This window comes from Grus americana, chromosome 2, assembly GCF_028858705.1.
Source record: "Grus americana isolate bGruAme1 chromosome 2, bGruAme1.mat, whole genome shotgun sequence".
Lineage (NCBI taxonomy): Eukaryota > Metazoa > Chordata > Aves > Gruiformes > Gruidae > Grus > Grus americana.
The window spans coordinates 142,971,880-142,992,273 of record NC_072853.1 but is presented as its reverse complement, the minus strand read 5'-3'; the positions used below and the strand labels follow the sequence as shown (position 1 = coordinate 142,992,273).

General features: G+C 37.4%; 1 protein-coding gene across 4 annotated transcripts in view; it reads left to right on the top strand.

The window, feature by feature from the left end:
- The window catches only part of VPS50 (VPS50 subunit of EARP/GARPII complex), a 97,181-nt gene that overhangs the window by 14,292 nt on the left and 62,495 nt on the right, over positions 1 to 20,394 (top strand). For 2 of the 4 annotated variants that reach the window (XR_008575813.1, XM_054816136.1), the window contains exons 5-11: positions 2,484 to 2,537; positions 5,902 to 5,972; positions 6,405 to 6,522; positions 6,609 to 6,644; positions 9,908 to 9,990; positions 14,706 to 14,748; positions 17,807 to 17,905. Coding sequence is in view for 3 of the 4 variants with exons in the window: in XM_054816136.1 (XP_054672111.1) it covers positions 2,484 to 2,537; positions 5,902 to 5,972; positions 6,405 to 6,522; positions 6,609 to 6,644; positions 9,908 to 9,990; positions 14,706 to 14,748; positions 17,807 to 17,905 (504 nt within the window). In the remaining variant the exon portion in view is untranslated. Of the gene's footprint in view, positions 1 to 2,483; positions 2,538 to 5,901; positions 5,973 to 6,166; positions 6,314 to 6,404; positions 6,523 to 6,608; positions 6,645 to 9,907; positions 9,991 to 14,705; positions 14,749 to 17,806; positions 17,906 to 20,394 lie in introns of those variants that run through there. The other 2 variants (XM_054816137.1, XM_054816139.1) reach the window with 2 other exon arrangements.

The following is a 20,394-nucleotide window of genomic DNA, read 5'->3' as shown; positions in this document are numbered from 1 at the left end:
TCCAGGTGGACCATGACAGCCTGTTGCATGTTTTCTTCTCCTGTCTCAATTATTGCCCACTTTTCTTGTAATCTTATATGACTGTGAATAGATTATTAGATAGAGAACTCAAGAAGTCTGTTGACAGTTCACACAATACCTCTGCTTTTGAAAAAAAAAAAAAAAAGACAGACTGCCTTTTTCACTGCAGTGCCTGTAGCTGTAGCTGGCATAGGAATTTACAATAGTGGTTTAGAGAGAATTCCAACTTCTAAATTTTTGTAACACAGAACACTCGGATGAGTGTGAATTATAGGTAATAGAGCTCTGATCTTCCCCTTCTCACTGACTGTTACTGTGTACTTTTGCACAGCTGATCTTGGTGATGCCTTTGTTTTCGGGGTCACTATAGGCTCTCTATTTTCTGTAGTTTTCCCTTACAGTTTTCTGTTCCATTGGATGGATTCCAGCTCACTCAAGAGTTCTTTAATATGTGTATCACGACAGCTTTAATTTGTCTAATCATCTTGGTACAGACAATTTGAATTAAGATACTTTTTAGTTGTATGTCTGCTAATTTCATTTTAATTAGTAGACTGATATCCTCAGCTGTATCTTTTTTTTTTAATCAAGAGATGAAATATTTTTTCATTATGTGATTAGGAAAGAGAAAATTGTTTTGGAGAAAATTCTTTGGTCCCCTCAATGAACATCGTAGTTTGCATGCATTGATAACTGCAATCACAGTCATTGCTAGCAATTGCAATTCAGGATTCCAAAAGTTAAGAATTAAAAAATAAATCAATACAATTGAATGGGAAATGCTAAAAGGGGTAAGACAATTTGGAAATGAATGGAAGTAACCTGGGATAATATCACTCATCCAAAAGAAAGGAAAGAGAATAGTTTGGAAGCTCAGAGAAGTAGTATCACTAAGTTCAGGGAAAGAAAACAATTATGGCTGTGGCAGATGCTTGACAGTGTTGAGGTTGTTATTAGTCAAGGGTAACTGAGAACTTGCAAAACAAAAAAAAAAAACCCCGATGTAAAAGGTGACAATGAAACACATCTTTTATTCATGTGTACAGCTTGATGAATTCCTTTAACAGTGAAGAATCAAACCATTAGATTTGTACTAGGGCAGTGCATGACTGGCAGGTATATCCGTGTCCTAAAGGTTTTGCAGGTACGGGGCTAGCGGGAAGAACAGGTTGGAAAAGGGAGGTGAAGATTTCACAGCATGTAGACTGCGCAGTGAACAAAACTTACTTAGAACCCCAAGGTGATGTAGGCTTGTGTAGCTTTTGGCCTAATAACATCCTTTCCTGTCCTCACCCTGCTCTGGAGTGGTTCTTTTGCTGTTCTGCAGAAGAAAGCTTTATTACTTACAGAACATCTAAGAGGTTTTAAAATTGTTTTGTGATTCTGGCCATTTTTAAATATGGAAGGAGGAAAGCATAGCTAGATGTATGCCCCTTGTTCAGATTGCCAGCTGATAACCTTGCAGTGCTTTGAAGACCATTTGTGTGCAGGTGCTCTTCCAGGATGGGAACTGGCTTGGTGGAGCCACTGGACTTTTGTTACAGGAATGCTGATTGAAGGTCCCAACTTTCTGCTATGTTTGATTAAGCAGTCAAATATGTAAAAACCTCCTCATCTCTCTTTCCCAGTTGTGCATTGTGGGCTGGCTGACCGTCATAGCCAGTTTTATTTTGTTTTAATTTCTGGGAGTATTGTTTCCCAAGAGGAATATAGAGCAATACTGATAATTTCTTCATCATGTTTGAACTGTTTCTTCTTAAATATTTGTAGTCCCTGTTGAAAAAATAAAACACACTATTCTCAAGTTTGCGTTTATATGAGTTACTATTGGATTTTTTTTTAAGCTTGTGTGTTTGTGCACAAGAGACTTATCGAGGTAGCAGTGCCCGTTTTTAAATTCAGTACAGACAGCAGCTCTCAGTAGCATTCCACTTACTGTTAGTTCAGAACAATGGAGAAAATTTTAAAATATGCATGTTCTGTGTGCTGAAGAAAGGGTATAATGCGCACAGGGTGAATATTAACTTTGATGCAAATTTTATTTAATACAATATCAGTCTGAAAAGTAGGTTTCCTTATGGCTTTCTTAGATATCCATGGTAGATGGCTAACTTAAATTTGTAGTCTAGCAGTACCACAAGCAGAATGTAAGCAGTTGTAGTGTCCCATATTATTTCTATTTCCTATCCTAGCTTGTTCCTTAACAGAGAGATAAGGGATTAATTTAAAAATGCCCACTAATTCCTGGATGGAACTGTAAACATTTTTCTTGTCTTGCTCATAAGGAAAGCCGATTTATCATTTTTAGGATTTTTTACCTTGTTGTGGCATATTTATTCTTAATAAATTTGAAAACTATAGAACTAAATGATACAGAATCACAAACTTGTGGAATTTGAGTATAGGGATGGCCTACTTAATTGAGATTGCTATGTATCATATGTAATATTCTTCTTTTTAAGGTATCTAAGAAAGTTGCAGACTTGATTCTTGAAAAACAGCCTGCATATGTTCAGGTAAGACAACTGACAGTCACTTGTCAAGAGTAAACCACTCCATTTTGTTCTGTTATAATGCTGCACTTGTTTCATTGGGCATTAAATCTAGCAATTTGTTAGTAGAGATGCTAGTGCCTGGTTGGAACTAGCTCTGTATGGTAAACCTGTATCTGTAGAGTGAAAAGAACCAAGGCCATATTGAGCTAGAGGCCCTTGGGATGATAAAGGCTTCAGCATACGACCATTTTAAGAAGGCTTTCTGAAAATAGGAATTCACAGGCTTGACTAATACCTGTAAAGGACTTGAACAGGAGCTTCTTTAGCGCCTGTGTTTAGGAATGGTTTCAGATCTTTTTCCATAAAAGAAAATGGCAATGACCTTTCTTAAGAGCACTTAACCCAGAAGCCTGCCACTAATCTCAGACAGTCATAAGAAGAAAGCATCTAAGAAAAGACTGAGCTGGAAAAAGAGCCTCAATATGTCGAAGATCTCCGAGAGCAAAACAAAGCTAATCTGCTTTAGCTGCTTGCAGTAGAATATTGGCATGGCTTTTCTCCTTGCCCCTAAAACATATTTGGAACAGCTGTCATAATGATTCTCTAAAGAGAAAGTGGTTTTTTTTTTTCACCTGTTTATTTTTAATAGTGCCACTATACATTTGGTCAGCTCTGCCTGATTTTATCCGATCTTTCCAGGAAACGACAATGAGAATTCTGGAAAGTGAAAACTTGGGATTGTTGTCAAAGTAGTCTGAGAATTATCCCGTGGTGGATAGTTCAGTGTATGTACAGCACTTTGCTTAAGCATTGTCATACCAGACCAATTTGCATTTTGGCCAAGAAGCTGGAGAGAGTGTGGGAGGGCAACGATGGCTGCGTTTGGTGGCGGAGGTCTTTCCCTTTTTTTCTTTTTCTTTTTTTTTTCTCTCTCCTGTTTCCTCTCCTTCCTTGTTAACCTTCTTCCTGTTACATCTCTCCCTTCTTTGCCTCCTTCTTCTCAGCTGATAGACTTTTGCTGCAGGCTAGGGCTTGTACCTCCTCAGTGTTAACCCATTGTAGGTGTCCTGGAGCTGGAATTATTTTCCTCTTTCATCCAGAGGGCACAACTTCCTCTTCTGGTTGCTTGTGCGTGTGACCCACACATTCAGCCTTAGTGACCTTGTGAGTCTCCCGTCTGTGCTCTGGCATTTTGTGCAGTAGAAGGAGGAGTGCTGCTGTTTAAAGAAAAATGAGGGGTGAGCATTACTTGCGTCATCTCCTGCAAGCTGGTGGAAGGAAAAAAACTGTAAGGGTAATATTATTTCAATTTTAGTTAAAGGAGTCATGTGGGAGTCTATTGCAGAAGGAGGCTGGGTAAGTGCTACAGTGATTGAGTCTTCATAAGAGTAGAAGGGGGCAGAAAGAGTAATTGTATGGTATCAAATCCTTCTGGTATAGTTTTGCTGTTGTGCATTTTCATAATTGATGTTGTTGAGCGAGTGCTGCTTTTCTGAATCCAGCAGCTTCACTTTGAAAACCCCCTCTCAGTGTGTAATAGTACTGTGGAGAATGTGCTTGCGTTTTGCTGTGTAATGTTAATATTCTTATCCCAGCAACATCTTAGGAAAGTGCATGTGTTTTATACCAAGAAGTTCTTTCCGATGTTCCAAAGGGACAGTTAAAAATCCATCGTGCCAGTAAGAATCTTTAAAAAAAAATTCTCAAATGCATATTTGCCTGATTAAGTCAATAATCCTTCAGTGTTACTTGTGGGCACAGGCTTGCACAGACTTATTCTTGTCAGTAGACTTACTTACCGCAGATTTCTGGTGGGTATCATAGAACTCACCTTCCCATTGAGTCATGAAATGAACCTCCTGATGTGCATGGGTACTTTGTAATGGCAGCTCCTGTTCAGTGTCCAATTATGGTAACAGGTCATTAGAAGAAGCAAAAACGCAGTTGACTCTTTGTTTCCTGGACATGTTGTTTCCGCTGTGCAAAAGGAAGTGGGGGAAAGTCATGGTTTGCACCCCATTCCTAGGATGAACTACTGGTCTAACAGGCACTACTGTGGGCTGACAGAGGCATGGCACAGACACAAGGCAAGGGATTTATAGTTTTCCCTTCCCCTTAGAAGGAAAGGCATGCTTTAGGAACAACCAATGGGAGGAAGATTGTCTCTGAGAAGAGGAAAAAATATATTCAGCCCTAAATGCTGGACAGAAGACTCTCTCTCTGGGGTTTATTAGGCTGCACTCTCTCCCCGTGCCTCTCCTTCCAGTCATGTTCAAAGGACAGATTTTACAGAATCTTTGCAAGAGGCAAGACTGGCCTCAATGACTGGAAACAATGGCCTTTTGAATAGCTCTGACATTTGCAAAGTAAGTTTTTAGTGAGAAGTAGGTACTGAGGAAAGTAATCTTTGAATTTGGTTTCTCAAGATATTATGCATGTCAGCAACTAAGCTTTCATTTTTGCAAAAGCAACATGTTAACATAAAGGAGGAATTGCTTTTGGTGAAAAATGCAGCTTAGTGATTTCTCAGAATTACTTGTATCTTTGAAGACTGACCAGAAGCTGATCTTAAACTGAACTAAACTTTAAACTTGTTTTTGCTTGTCTTATCTTTAGAATTGGATTAGTTTTCAAAGTGAAAGTCTCCCTTCTCCCCATGGAAAGCACTTGATATGTTTTGAAATGATGAGCAGTATTTAAAAAAAATAGATTTTTTCTTTAGCATTCACTTTTCTGCAGTGCTGTTCCTAACAAAAGAAATCCTAATAGGTATATTAAAAAATTTATTTTTTTAAAGGAGTTGAGATTTTGCTAGGCACTTCGTGAAGTCAAAGTCAAGCTAAATTCAGGTCACCTGTGCTGAAGAGTTTTCAACTGAAATTCAACAAGATACAATTAACGTTCATTATGAAGTGACATCTATCAAATTGGTAGAACACAAGTGCTTCTAAACAAGAAAATGCTGTGTGAAACATGATTTGTTGTTGTTGTTGTTGTTGTTGTTGTTTGCTGCTTTCTAGCATATTAATGCAAATGAAACCCTGTGCTTCTGTCCCTGAAGCTTTGATCATTCTGATGTGGTGCATTGATGATATAGAGGCTCTTGGGCTAAATGTACACTATATAAATGTAGAGAGTCCTAATGCAATGAAAATGGATTGATTTCAAGTACCTTTCTTCAAAAGAGAATTGTATTGTACAAGATACCTTATATTAATGTTACATTCCAGTGCTTAGCATATATACAGTGTGAAACAAATAATATATAAAGTAACCCTACAAAGTCATTATAACATCTCAAGAGAAACCTACTAATCACTAGTCTTTGCTGGTGTGTAGCACGACTTTAACTTGTGTGTTTATTTAACCTGTTGTCTCTCTGTAGGAACTTGAACGTGTTACATCATTGCAGACTGGCCTTCAGTTAGCAGCTGTTATTTGCACAAATGGAAGAAGGTATCTTGCTTAAATAATGGCAGAGATTGAAAGGGGGGAAAAAGTATTTAAGAAGAAATCTGTAAACCCAGGAAGTTCGCTTGGTGATGGTATTTCCTATTTATGTACTGAATGGAATTAGCAATAGTAGTTAAAGATACTGAAACAAATAGCAGCTGCTTTCTGTCTTGCAGCTCTCACTTTTCTCAGTTGGGAGTTCTCTTTAATAGAGGAACATTTTGACATACACCATGGATCCACAGACAAGTTCCACAGAAGGGAAAAACGTACCTTCTTAATAGTCTGCTGGTATCATCTCAATTTCTGGATTTCCCTAACAATGCTGACAATCTTATTTTCTAGTATGTATTTTAATGGACATGTTAGAATTTATTAGAAATAAGTTTTATTTTACATATCGTTGAAGATTATGTTTGTTTTTAACTTTTGCAGACACCTGAATATAGCAAAGGAAGGCTTCACACAAACTAGTTTGGGGCTTCTTGCAAATCAAAGGAAGCGGCAGTTACTTATTGGACTCCTGAAGTCTCTGAGAACAATAAAAACACTGGTATGTACAGTTGTTTTTGTTCAGTGGCAAAATATTTTTCTTCATTTCTGTGTAGTTATCACTGTTTTGGTTTTTTTTATTTTTAGCAAAGAACTGATGTGCGTTTGAGTGAGATGTTGGAGGTAAGTCCCTGCCAGACCATTATAATTTGAAGCTATTCAAAGTCTACTTTTGTCAGGCATCTTCTTCTGTCCCTTCTTTCCTTCCTCTTGCAAACAGGCTATGGGTGTGTGCATGTGGTGAAATTATGTTTTTATTCTCTTTTTAACTGTTGTGAGAAATACTTCATATCACATTAGGTAGCCTTTGTGCCGGGGGGGTATTATCTGTCAAAGACTCAATCCTGCCTTAGATCTGGGCACTGAGGCTTGAGTTAGATCAGTAAGAGTGCTGTGGAGTCTTCATCCCCCTCCTTATGTTCAGCTTCTTTTCTGGACTTAGCTTGATATTTGGAAGCAAAAAGAAGGTGAGATTTAGCTGTGTGGTGGGTTGACCCTGGCTGGAGGCCAGGTGCCCACCAGAGCCGCTCTCTCACTCCCTTCATTCACTAAACAGGGGAGAAAAGGTGTAACGAAATGCTTGCAGGTCGAGATAAGGACAGGGAGAGATCACTCTCTAATTGTTGTCACGAGCAAAACAGACCGAACTTAGAGAGGGAATTCATCTAATTTATTACTAGGCAAAACAGAGTAGAGGAATGAGAAATAAAATCAACTCTTAAAATACCTCCCCCCACCCCTCCCATCTTCCCAGGCTCAACTTCACTCCCGGCTTCAACCTCCGCCCCCCCTCAGCAGAACAGGGGGACGGGGAATGGGGGTTACGGTCAGTTCATCTCACGGTGTTTCTGCCACTTCTTCATCCTCAGGGGGAGGACCCCTCTCATCGTTCCCCTGCTCCAGCATGGAGTGTCTCCCACGGGCTACAGTCCTTCACGAACTGCTCCAGCGTGGGTCTCTCCCATGGGGTGCAGACCTTCAGGAGCAAACTGCTCCAGCATGGGATCCCCCACGGGGTCACAAGTCCTGCCAGCAAACCTGCTCTGGCATGGGCTCCTCTCTCCACGGGTCCACAGGTCCTGCCAGGAACTTGCTCCAGCGTGGGCTTCCCACGGGGCCACAGCCCCCTTCAGGTGCCTCCACCTGCTCCGGTGTGGGGTCCTCCACGGGCTGCAGGGGGATCTCTGCTCTGGCGCCTGGAGCACCTCCTCCCCCTCGCTACCAAAACCTTGCCACGCAAGCCCAACACAGCTGATTGTTGATATGCTGGGTTTGGATAAAGTACTTCTACTGATGTATTACTCTACAAATTTATAGAAGGACTCCCTACTTAGTATTTTATTTGGAAGTATAGTAGCTTCTCTCCTTATTCATTGGGTTGGCATGCAGGCCATGACACTGAAAATTCTACTGATACAGTATATATACTTCCTAAAAATTCAGTTGGTACCGCACAAAGCAAAAATCTTGTCTCAAGGTGATTAAATTGTATGAAATACAGCTTAAGGATTTTATTGACAACTATATTTTAATCATGTAATGTAACAGTTTTGTCATGCTAGTTTGCCAAATATTTACAGCTAATACTGGATGGAACATCATTATGATAATCCCTAGTTACTAAATTTGGAAATTGAGTCTTAATAATTGTAACTCTTAAGATTCTTTGAGTTTAATTCCATCTTCAGTAATACACCTTGTCTCAGCACACTTCCTTATTCTTTACCAAGCAAGAATGTATTCATTTACAGGTTGCATAAACATTGACTTTTGCTCAGTAAGCCCTGTGCAGTGATTAGGTTTTCATCTCTGTGCTGTATTTTATTGCACAGGAAATCAGCTCTTCACTGTCTACTGGCAAGAGTTGTCTTGAGACAGAGGTGTGGGTGTTGCCTTTGCACACAGACCCTAATGTCTGATTGTCATAATTTGCCGGTGATTTTTAAACCTTAAGGGCTGGAACTGCCCTTTCTGCCTAAGTGCAGTTTTTGAGTTGTGCTCAGTGACTGCTCCCAAAAGGTATCCCAGATGTTGGCCAATTTATTGTCTTTACTTCAAGAAGAAGTTAGTAGCTTGGAATATGCATGAGAGCTATTAGTAGCCATTCACAGAAGGAACATTTAGATAGGGTTCCCAATTAAAAAAAGACCAGACACAAAGCTGTAATAACTTACAGGGGGGAGCTGCATCTGAAATGTATAAGTAATATACGTTATGCAAGCAGGCTTTCTGCTTTGAGCTCTGTTAATGGAGCAAGTACCAGGTTTCCAATGGAGAAAAAGACAGAGAGCTGTAAGTGCAGCAGTCGTTTTTGACCAATGTACTGTTCTGTTTTCATCTAATGGATAACGTGTAGGGGGATTTTTTTGTGGTTTTTAGCTAAACTTGATCTGCATTAGAATGCTGCTGTTAAAACCAATTTCATTTCAGAAACTACTTTATGATAATAGCCAAATATAAATTGCCCTTGCGTTTTTACTCTTCAATCAGTGACTTCGAAATTCCAGTAACAGCTTTGCATTTCAGCTCTCTGAAGCATGTAATATAACGGATGTAATTAGGATAAAAAAAGGAAGCTCTTAGCTATTAAAGAGGGTTTTCCTTGCTCTAAGAGCCTTATGGCATCATATCTAATAGAATACAAAAATAGTAGTTATACCCAAGGCACTGCCCATGTTCTGTTGGCAAGATCCTGGGGTTTTACATTTTTATGTGTGTTCTGGTTTTGGTTTTGTCCTGGCATCTTCATGTACTTCCTGATTGATCTGTCTACCTATTGGATATTCTTCTTATAAATTGGGACAATACTTCCATATATTTTTTCTAAAGTATGTTCTTTTTGTCCTGGGGCCTTGTGTGAGCCAGTTGTCTTTAAATTCATTTCTAATTAGCTATAGAATGTGTCAAATTAAATAGTGTTTATTTGGGCATAATGTTGGAGTGTCTCCCTTGTCTCTTTTTAGGTTTTGTAAACTATGGCAACAGCCTGCCAGTGCCTGAACTTACCTCTTTCCTTGCTCATGAATAGATCATATTGTATTAACAGAGATTTGAAAGTTAACTGGGAAAATGTTAGTTGTTTTGTAATAAAAACTTTATATTTTGTATGAATGCATAAGTAAACAAAACAGCAAGTCATCTGCATAAGGTAAGGTAACACATAGTGTTTTCAGATGTTGCTAACAGGTTGTCCGTTTCTAATTCTAAACTGCTTGCACATTAAATTCTGCAATAGACCTTTACACATTTCCTTTAACTTTACTGCATAGATGTAAAAGACAAAATATTTTGTTCTTAATGTTTATACATAAGCATGCAAGCAAAAATAGATATTGCAGAGTTTGCTTCAAGATCCAAATTAGCTTTCAATTGTATTTTATCCTAAGGAAGAGGACTATCCGGGAGCTATTCAGCTGTGTTTGGAATGCCAGAAGGCTGCCAGCACTTTCAAACACTACAGTTGTATAAGGTAAGGTGACATTGTGCAGATCTCAGCTTCTGTATGATTTATTTCTAAATGGTATAAACCAGTGATCATTAATTTTCATTCTATAAAGCAGCTTTGATTGAAATGTAATTTTCTGCTTAGAAAAGTAAAATTGAGGCATTTATAAAAGCATAAGCATCCTCAGTAGTTTCCCCCTCCCTGTACCACTACTAATCAGTCTTCACACTCATAACACTATATAATCTATGTTTGGACTATGTCATTGTTTTGTAACTGTTGTAGTATGTTGGCAGGTGAAGACTGAATTATAACTGCTCCAACCTGCAGCCTAGAGATACCGGAGCTAATTTTTTAATAAGCAAGTTTATATTTTGCGATTAATTTACCTACAGCGAGATGGTTTGTGGGGGGTAACTTACCCTGATTCTTGGCAATGAAATTAGCAAGTGCAGATCTTCATGCTGTCGTGGAGAAATTGCTTTCAGAACCGGAAGTAATTCGAATATCTGGAGTTCCTAGCTTAGAAAGACTTGATGTTTCCATTGCTTTTTAGAAAGAAAAAAAATAATTGGGTAAACGTTAAGTTCAAAGTCATAATAGATATGACAATAAAGGAGTAAAATGAAGTGAATTTTGATGTTTCATCCACTAAGATAATTAGATTAATTAGATTTTCTTTTTGTGTTATTTTTAATTAGAATTTTTAATTTGTGGGTAAAATTCTGACATTGTATGATCTCCTGTCAGAATGCTCTCTGACTTAGAAGGACCAGAATCTATGAAAACACATGCTTTGCTTCCTTCTGTCCTCTAAATGTATGCTTTGTTGCAATGTCAAAGTAATTACCCATAATCCTTGATTTCAGTTTAGGATCTGCTTTTGAGGTATGATTGTTTCAGGATCTGAAGATGCACCAAAACAGTGCATGAAGTTAGAAATTGTACCTGGAAATAACCCCATCTCTATTCTGAAGTCAGATTTCAAAGCTGCTTATTGCTTTCTTTTTAGTTCCATAAAACTTGTGTGTGGATATAAATTGACTGTACAGCCAACATTTACCTACATATATTAAAATTTTGAATCCCTTCCTTACATAGTAGTGAATAAAAACTATTTTTTATTTATTTGAATGAGGAAGAATGACTGTGATTTCCTTCAGTCCTTGACAATTCAGTTGTTGAGAAGCAAGGTGACTCCTGAATAACTTCTGCCCTGCTTGCGTCCACCTTCTGTAGAGATGGGTCTTGCAGTATTCCATGCCTGTCTGTCATCTATACTGTTCAGTAACCTCTCCTTAGTATTATTGCTCTTTCAGCTGCTTTGTGGCTCCAAACATTAATCTGATTTATTCTGCATATCTCCTGCATTTTTCTTCTTTCTGAGAAATTAACAACATCTATTCAGCTTGAAGAGGCAGCTGTATTTCTTAGAATCTGACAGCGCTCATCTGGAAAATCTTGCTCTTTTGAGATTTAGGTTAAATTACACAGTTTCTTTGGCTTACCTTCTGTTTTATGTAAATGATATGAAAGTTTCTGTTTAATGTTGAATCACTTCAAGCTTTTATTGCAGCTTCAAAGTTTATCTCCACTACGTAATATCCAGTATAGCAAAATTTGAAATTAAATTAACAGTTCATGTTTTTGCCATTTGGAATATTTAACTGCAAAAGTCATGCTATTTTAAATCTGATAGCATTATGTGACAAATAGCTGTGAAGATTTACTTTGCTGTTGCACTCAAAAGGATATCCTTGCATCCAAGAAGACAGTTTCTTGAAAGAAAGCATGATGACAGAAAAACTCAGTACTGCTGCTTTATTCTGAGAGTTTTTTGAGCCTGTTTTTGTTTGCATTGTGAGAGCAGAAGGACATTTTAGCTGTAAATCCCAGCCCAGTGCATACATTTCAGTCTCTGTGCACTGTTTTGCTTTCAGAAGTCTGAGAGAGTATGTATTGTATGGAATAATGCCTCACTAGCAGAGGATTGGGCTAAATGAATAAATAGATCTTTTGCGTTTCTGTTTAGGACTGCAGTAAAAAAACAGCTAGTCAAAAAACCAGACATGTGCTGGCATTTATAATGTGCTTATATGAGGCATCACCTCTATATCTTACTATGAAATTTTCACAGTATCCCTTTGATTGTTTGCTGTCCACGTGACAAGAATCGGTGCCATCCTTTGTACAATCATACTTCACATTTTTCTTGCTAGATGGTGGTAGGAATTGGGTGTAGCTCTTAAACAGCAGGCGATTTAAACCCTTCTAGGAAGCGTGTACATTGTTTTATTTTGGTGTATACATAATCTGCAGAGGCAAGCACTTTAGCTCCCCTGCTAAGACTTCTTTGGTTTTAAGAGTGGCTGCTCATCCACCTTTGAAATAATAGGCTGGATGTCTATTATTTTTGTTCTCCATTGTTGTCTTCTTAGGGAATGCTTGCATTATGTGATTCATTTTTGTTTAAAAATGTAAATCGAAGTCTTTTGCCTTCTGCTTGTTGATCAGTTCTGATGTGAGTAGACTCCCTTGGAAAAACCTGTAGGAAAATACAGTGTCAGATAATAGGATGACTCTGTCTATTGCATTTGGGTCGAAATATTACTGCTGTTCTGTTGCAGTAATGTGCCTTCTAAAAATGCACTAATTTAGATTTCTGTGGATGGGGATGCAAAAAAAAGACTTCTAATTTTTTTTTTTTATTGAATTAAATGAATGTCTTGAATTAAAGTCTCAATCATCGTAAATGGGCTTTCATAATAATCATGTAGCCATTATGTCCAAGCACCACCTTTATAATTCTGTCTCAGAAAATACATACAGATGTAGCTGGACACTGCATTTCTACATTTTCACTTCAGTACTTGATCAAAGTTACTTTTCTTATGAAATTTTGTGATTGCACCTTCTTTTTCTAGAATAGTCAGTGTAAATGTAGGCTGTATTCTTGCAAACATGTCCGTATATCATAGCTTGGTTGAATAAATAGACTGAATGTGTGTATTTAAAATTGGTGCTTGAGCCCTCACTTGAATGGGAAGAGAGCACTGTCAGAGGAGTTGCATGGGTAAGAAAAACGTGACAGTTTTACCTTGGTTGTGTTTCATGTGGAAAAAGGTCTTTTGAATTCCTCCCCATCCTCCTCTCCCAAAAGGAAATAAATGTATACTGTTCCATAATGGCTCCAATCTTGGGGCATTTGCTGGGAATTGTGATATGAAGGCTCAGGTCCCTGAGCCGCCCAAGCCTCATATGTCACCAGGTGATTGCAAGCTGAGGCTTGCCTGGCATTAAAAATAGTGGAAACAAGGAACTAGTTTTCATGAGGATCTGTGCTGGTATACGAACGAAATTAGTCAAATGTGATCATCTGCAATAATCACGGAACTGGTTTCTGGAGCCCAGGAAGCTTTTCAGCCATACATTGGAGTAATTGAGCAAGTTCCTCAAGTGTGCGTGCATGCAAGTTGCCTGACTGAGGTGAAAAATCCATGTGTATTTTTAATTTCATAAGAAAAGCTAGATCAGCAGCAGCATGTTCATGACATTTGTTTGAAAGGAATTATAATCTTGTGTTTATATGGTACTTGCTACCATTAGTGGCTTTGTGAATTTTCCTACGACTTAGAGCAGTACAATTGCTTAATTTGTTCAGTGTGTGCAGAGACTACCTGTGCGTTGCATCATTTTTCGCTAATGTCAGCAGCTTCTATGTTTTAGACCAGTTAATTTTAACATGTAAACCAACTATGTGTTTATACACAGGGAATGATGGTCTATGCTGTACCTAGTTCTAAAGATGGAAAGAAGGAGTGATTCTCTGCACAGAGCAAGGTTCTTACTCTTGTTCTAATGTCGTCTTGCTAGTTGAAAGAACTAAGTAACAGGAAATTATCATAAACTCTAGCAGGAGAGCTAGTAACATGAAATTGTTGTCAAGGCTTTTCTGTTTGCAGGCTTGTCGCATGTGGAGAAACAACAAAAAAATATTGGCTACAGTAATCTTGCCGATTTTTTGGTTGCTTTGACCCTTCCAAACAAAAACATAGTAGTTATATTTTGTGTCTTATTTTTCTGGTTGGTGTTCTGAAATTTTTAAAGCTGATTGTTGGAAAGTAGCAGTTGTGCCTTTCTTTGTCCTAAATAGTTTCTCTTATAGTAGCTATTTTTGTTAATCTTTCTATACCAAATACAGCTCAGAGAAGTGAAATGATGGTCTTAAAAAGATTTTCTGAAAGTTGTGTAAGCTTAAGTTCTTTTTTTCCTATGGTGTTTCTATAAGGGATTCCTGAGCAGTGAGTAAAAGTGACAATACCATGGTTTGCAAAGACTTGGTAGCCCTGACCTTTCTGGTTATGTTCTGCTGTAGACCAGAGTGCCAAAACGAAACATTTACAGCATGAGTTTCTTGGGGGTTGGGAATATCTTTGAATGCTTGGCTAAATCCTAGCAGGATGGAGTCTTGTAAACCTTGGATAATATGCTGCTGCAACAAATATTTTAATTTGAAGTGTTAGGAATGCTGCAAATGCCTGCAGTAATTGCTTTTCAGTAGTAACAGTAGGGTGGTGATGCTACTCTGATACAGTAACAGCAGGTTAACGAATTGTGATATATTACTATATTGTGGCTTGGTAGCAGGCAAATATGTTTTTTGGAAACAAGAAACTTAGTGTGAAATTTTAATATGATCAGTAATTTGATTTTGAACAGTTTTTCTCTTTCATTAATAGTGAGTTGAATTCAAAACTGCAAGACACCTTGGAACAAATAGAGGTAAGAATATACAGATGTTTAGTATAAGACAGCATTTAACCTCTGGGTACTAGAGCTTTCTAATGTGATGTTATTAGCAATTACAGAACATGCCTGTTTCTTTCAAATACAGTCTTTGGAATGCTCTAGTCATTGCTATTCATGTAGACTTTTGTGCTGCAGTCAACTGAAATGCTCTATAATATTTTATCAAACTTAACGAGCCCAGCTCACTAATTGTGACCACTTCAAATGGTAAAGCAGTCAAATAAAAGAGGCACATAACATTTGAAGTGCTTGATCGAAGGTAATGTTCCCTGTATGGCGAAGATGCACGATGGTTTTCAGTCCATGAACTGCTGTGAATTCTTTAGGCTACTCCTGAATAATTGTGAAAAAGTAAATTAGCACCATGCCAATAGGTTTGTATAAGCTACACAAGATAGCACAGTTTCACTGGAAATTTTAGAGAAACTGCTGGATAGGGCCAGTGCTAAACCAGAGGAAGTAAGACTTGAATAACTGGGAAAGATGTGACTAAGACAGAAGCTTAGTTTAAGTTGGTAGATAGTATCGCAGAAGCAAATGAATATAAAATGGTAAGTGTCTTGCTGGAAATTGGTGGCAAAAAAGAGTTCTTGAACAGTAGGAATTTTTTTAACTCCATTACTAGGTAATTTTGAGCTGGAACTTGACAAGCTTTTTGTAAGAAATCTGGTAATGTAGATATGTATAATGTATATGTAATGCATGTAATGCCTACACATGTAGTGCATATCAGGAAATGGAATTAGCTATCCTGGCAGCTCTCTACACCTCTGGTCATGTGCTTTTTAGAAAGCCAGATTAGTGTATGTATTATCGTACCTTGTTATTTAATTCCCTGTACAATTAGAACTTCGTTAAATTTCCTTCATTTATGCCTTTGTACTTTCACTTTCCTGCAAAGCTTTTCTTTGTTCTTTTACTCTGTCACTGATATATATGCTCTATTCAGAGCATGGCTGGTTCAAAAGAGCTAATGAAATGACTGTTTTCTTCTCACTCTCACATAGGCCAGTCATTAAACTCGTCTTTTTCTTCTTAAAGATCACTCAGCTTTCATTCCTATTGCCTTCATTTATGTGCCATTTATTCCTTGTGAGCAAACATTGAAGTTGCTTAAAAGGAGATATGCATCTTTCCTTCCTTCCAGGAACAGCTTTGCAGAACAAATTCTGCTCTTAATAAAATCTAGTAAAATGTACCATGTTGGCTGGTGATAGCAATTCTCAGCTAGCCAAATAATCATATTCAAGATTTTTATTTACTATTTGTGAATTTATAGAAATAGCTTATTTCCCTCCTGTGAAAGTACCTTATTTTCTACTGGAATTATGTCTATACATATGGGAGAGTGTAAGTCATCCTGGGGTTCATAGAGTGTTCCTGTGAAATACATGCTTTAATTAATATAGAACCATATTCTGTTAATTAATATTTTAATAGTCTTCTCAATAGTTGAGTGCCTCTACATAGGTCCATTCCTTTTTTCATTTTTTTTTATCTTCTTGTAATTTAGGTTTTAACATTGACCTTACTTTTATACTATGTTACAAGGCGGCTATAGTGGAAGGAACCATTGAAAAATGTAGCTGAAAAGATTAATGTGCTCTGTGTTTGAGAGGGCAGTTTGGTATTGTGGTGGGTTGACCCTGGCTGGAGGCCAGGTGCCTACCAGAGCCGCTCTATCACTCCCCCTCCTTCACTGTTTCTGTTTGTACAGCTGTTCTTCATGATATAAGAGAAGGAAGCAATTTTTTTTTTTTTTAAATCAGTATATGGCTGAAATTCAAATTGCTGAGTAACCCTTTAAAGAAGTTCCAAATCTTTACGTTACTTGTCCTTTTACTATTTTGCTTAGGAAAATATGCAGTATTTGATTGTATTCTAGTCTCCTTTTTTTTGCTTAAAGAAAATATTGATCTGCTTAAAAAAACCCCAAGAAAATACCCACCCCCCTACCCCCCAAATCTCCGGATTACAATTCATCAGTATTTTGTGGCTAATGAAGTTATTCATGAAAATTTTCTAGTGGAGTAAGTAAAAGTACATAGGCACTAAACTATCTTCTGTGGTTTCTAATTGCAAGAGCAACACTACATTGCAAGATCCTTACATAATAGGAATTGAAATGGCTTTAGTGACTAGCAAGGAGAGAAGATATCTGCTAGCTGTGTATATTATCACATGTTACTGATTCTTGTTTTCTTTTCTTCCATTGTTGATTGAAAATAACTAGAGTTAGGCTGTGTATCTCTGACAATATTACAGCATCTAACTGAGAATTACGTTATTAAGCTACATGGTCAAATCCTTGGAAGCGTTCTTACTTAGTCATTAAGTGTATGATCCTGTTTTAGGGTTGGTTTTTTTTTCATTCAGTACACATAATAGATGAACTTCATTTATTGCAAAGCTGTTGTGTATGCTCGGACACAGCTCTGATGGCAGAACTAGTAATGGTGTGTGTGTGCGCTTTCTTCACCTATGGTACTGATCATTGTGCTGGTGTAGTAGTCCATAAATGACTTATTTCACAATGAACTTTGAAGTTAGATAGTGTTAATTCCATTTAAGAGATGGTGGTCAGAGAGTTAAGAAGTCTATAATTGAATTGCTTGAACTGAAACACCTGTGGAGCATTTTCATTTCCCCCCCCCTCGGATTGAGGTTTTTCTTAGGACTGCGGCTAGACCAAGTTAGAAATCCCGGCTTATATTGTGGTGCTAGACCTCAAAGTAAACATCACTTTGAATTTGACTTCAGTGAAGTAGTGTACTTCTTACTGTGCTTGTTCTTGGAAATGGTGGGAACTGTTTGGCTGACAGAAATTTGAGACTGAAGTACTGCAGGCTGCAAGGAGTAACATTTGAGCACCTCAAAATAGTCCAGTAATGTACAGTCTTGGCTATTGTACAAGCATAATTATTAGATCGTTTAAGTAAGCATCTTTTCTGCACTTGCTATTGTTTAAGTAATGTATTATTTGGCCTGTTTTTATTAAGAGTTTAACACATTTTTTCCTTCATTTATATAGGAGCAATTGGATGTAGCACTCTCCAAAATATGCAAGAACTTTGATATAGGTCATTATACAAAGGTTCAGCAGGCTTACAGGCTGCTTGGAAAAACACAGGTTAGTACTCATCTTCTGAGTAAGTCACAAAGCACAGTGGTGTAACAGCGTGAAGCTTTGAGTACAGTGATGGTAATTTATTTTCCTAATGCTGATGAATCTTGCTGAGTATACAAAGAGTTTTATAATGCTCAGATAATTTAACAGTGATTGCTAAAGGTAAACTCTGTATTACTGTAACATGTAGCTTTTTGGACATGGTACAACTGTAAAAGTTCCATATTTCAGCTCTGTTTACAATGCTATTAATTATATTTGGGCACGCAAGTACTATTTTTCATAGCTAGGTCCCTGTTACTGAGTTTTGCACAGCCTGTACCTTGTATGTGTGCGTCCCCATTTTATGTTGTACTCAAATGTGACAGGAATGAAGATGTGAGATTTTTTTTTGGCAACAAAATGACACAAAGCATGTCAAACTTACACTGTGGACATGTCCTAAAAGTTGTATCTCTGTGTGCCTAGAGCCTTTTATATGTAAATAGGAGTAGGTCTAAATTCTCCAATAGGATGTATTTCTCTTCTGTTGGTGCACTCACTGCCTTGAGGCTTAGGATGGTTTCTCTGGGAAGGTGGTAAACCCATTTCCTTCAGAAGCAGATGTGATGTGTGGGAGCTAGTACCAAGCTCCTGTGAAGTGAAAGGGGGTAAGGAGAGGAGAAAGTCCAGGAGGCATCTTTCGTCAGTGATCGGTGTTCATAACATAGTGAGGCTGAACATGGTGGTGCCAGTGCAGCAAAGGTGTTTTGCTTAGAGAAGAGATTTCTCCAGAAAGCTTTAGTTGCTAAAGATCATGTCAAAGTGCCTGTCCCCTGATGAAGACAGGAATAAGAACCCCATTTGTTCTTTATTATGCTTGGGGTTTTTTATGATGTTTCCCAGTATTCAGAAGCATGGCTGACATTAGAATGCCTTTTTTGGGGGGTTGTTTTTTTCAGGTTTTGTTTGGTTTTCGTTTCTTTCTAATTAGAATCTTTCTATGAAAGTAGGGTTCTTCCATGGCTTGACTGTGATAACAGTATAGCTGCAATAGAATAGAAACAAATTTCTCTTCCCATACTCTGACAATGTGCAGAATTATTGGAGCATCTAAAGACTGCAACTTAAAGTCAGGAGAGAAGATTAATTAGACTTTTCCTTTGTTAGTGCACTGTATGCAATTTCTTTGTTTCCTGAACAAAAGTAGATGTAATGCATTCATTGCTCCAAAGTCTAGTACATGCTATGTTGAGAAAGGCAGACTTTTTGTTGGAGAGGAATGACATTTCTGAACAAAACAAAAGTGTTATTTGTTACTGCATGGTTTTGCCTGCTCTAATCTCATGATAGACTGACTTGTTTTTGACATTCTTTTTATTACTATTAAAGTATGTATTTTGATCTTGTTCTGAAAAGAATTTAGTTGCATCATTGTTGAAATAACTCCCATCTTGACCCCTCATCATTAAACAAAATGACAAGAACCTTCAGTGTCTTCAGTACTTCTCATGTTCTCAGTTGTCATTGTGTTTTCTTTGACTAATTGGAGTTAGGACTAGCTGCAGAAGATCAGTTATTTGCGATAGGATTGAAGCAGAATTGTTGTTCATTTCTTAATTGAGTTCTCAGCTCTTGTCAGTAGCTAAGAATGTCAAATAGCAAGTAGCAAAACTTAGCATTTTTAAATCTGATAACTTCATTCTGGCATATCAAATATTTTTTTAAAAATTCTTATTATACCATATATACTGATTATTAGCATATCTTGAAACAGTGAGAAAAATCAGTGTGTCAAATGGACTAATGTTACATTCAGTTTATTAACAAAGGATCAGGGAAACAGCCTGACGTGAAACTTGGGCATGATTATGGCAAAATTTATATGTTATATAGTCATCACTGTTCAGTACATGTACTGATATTTTTTTTTTCTGAAAAGGTAAGTTTTATTAAACAATTGCCATATTTTGTTTTTATTGCAAAGAGGGTTTTTGTAAGAAATTTATTGATGTGATGTGCATGCCTTTCTGTAACACTTGATCCTACTTCATATTCTTCAAGGAAGAACTCAGTTTGGCAAGTGGATGGATTGAAGACTTTGTGGTTTTAGTTTTGTTAATCGCAAAGGAAATATTTTTATTTTAGCTGAAAGTGTTTCCAGTGGCAAAAGTAGCTCTGATCTCAACTCATGTGTTTTTGACACATTCATCAATGATTGGAAGGGCAAAAGAATGAATGAGTAAATTCTATAAATAAATAAGTAAAATTAATATTTACTAGTGGTAATGTCAAAAAACTGGTGAGTTGTAGAGGGACGGTGGCAGGGGAAACTGATTTTACTGGTAATACCTGAACTCTTTTATGTTACCGTATTGTCATATTGCCAAGTCCTATGTTACATGTTTTTGAAACAAAGATTGGAGGCCATGCTTACAATCTCCTGTGTTCAGTACTGAAAAAGACTTACATTAAAAGACTATGGCATATGACAAATTGAATTTTACGATTTG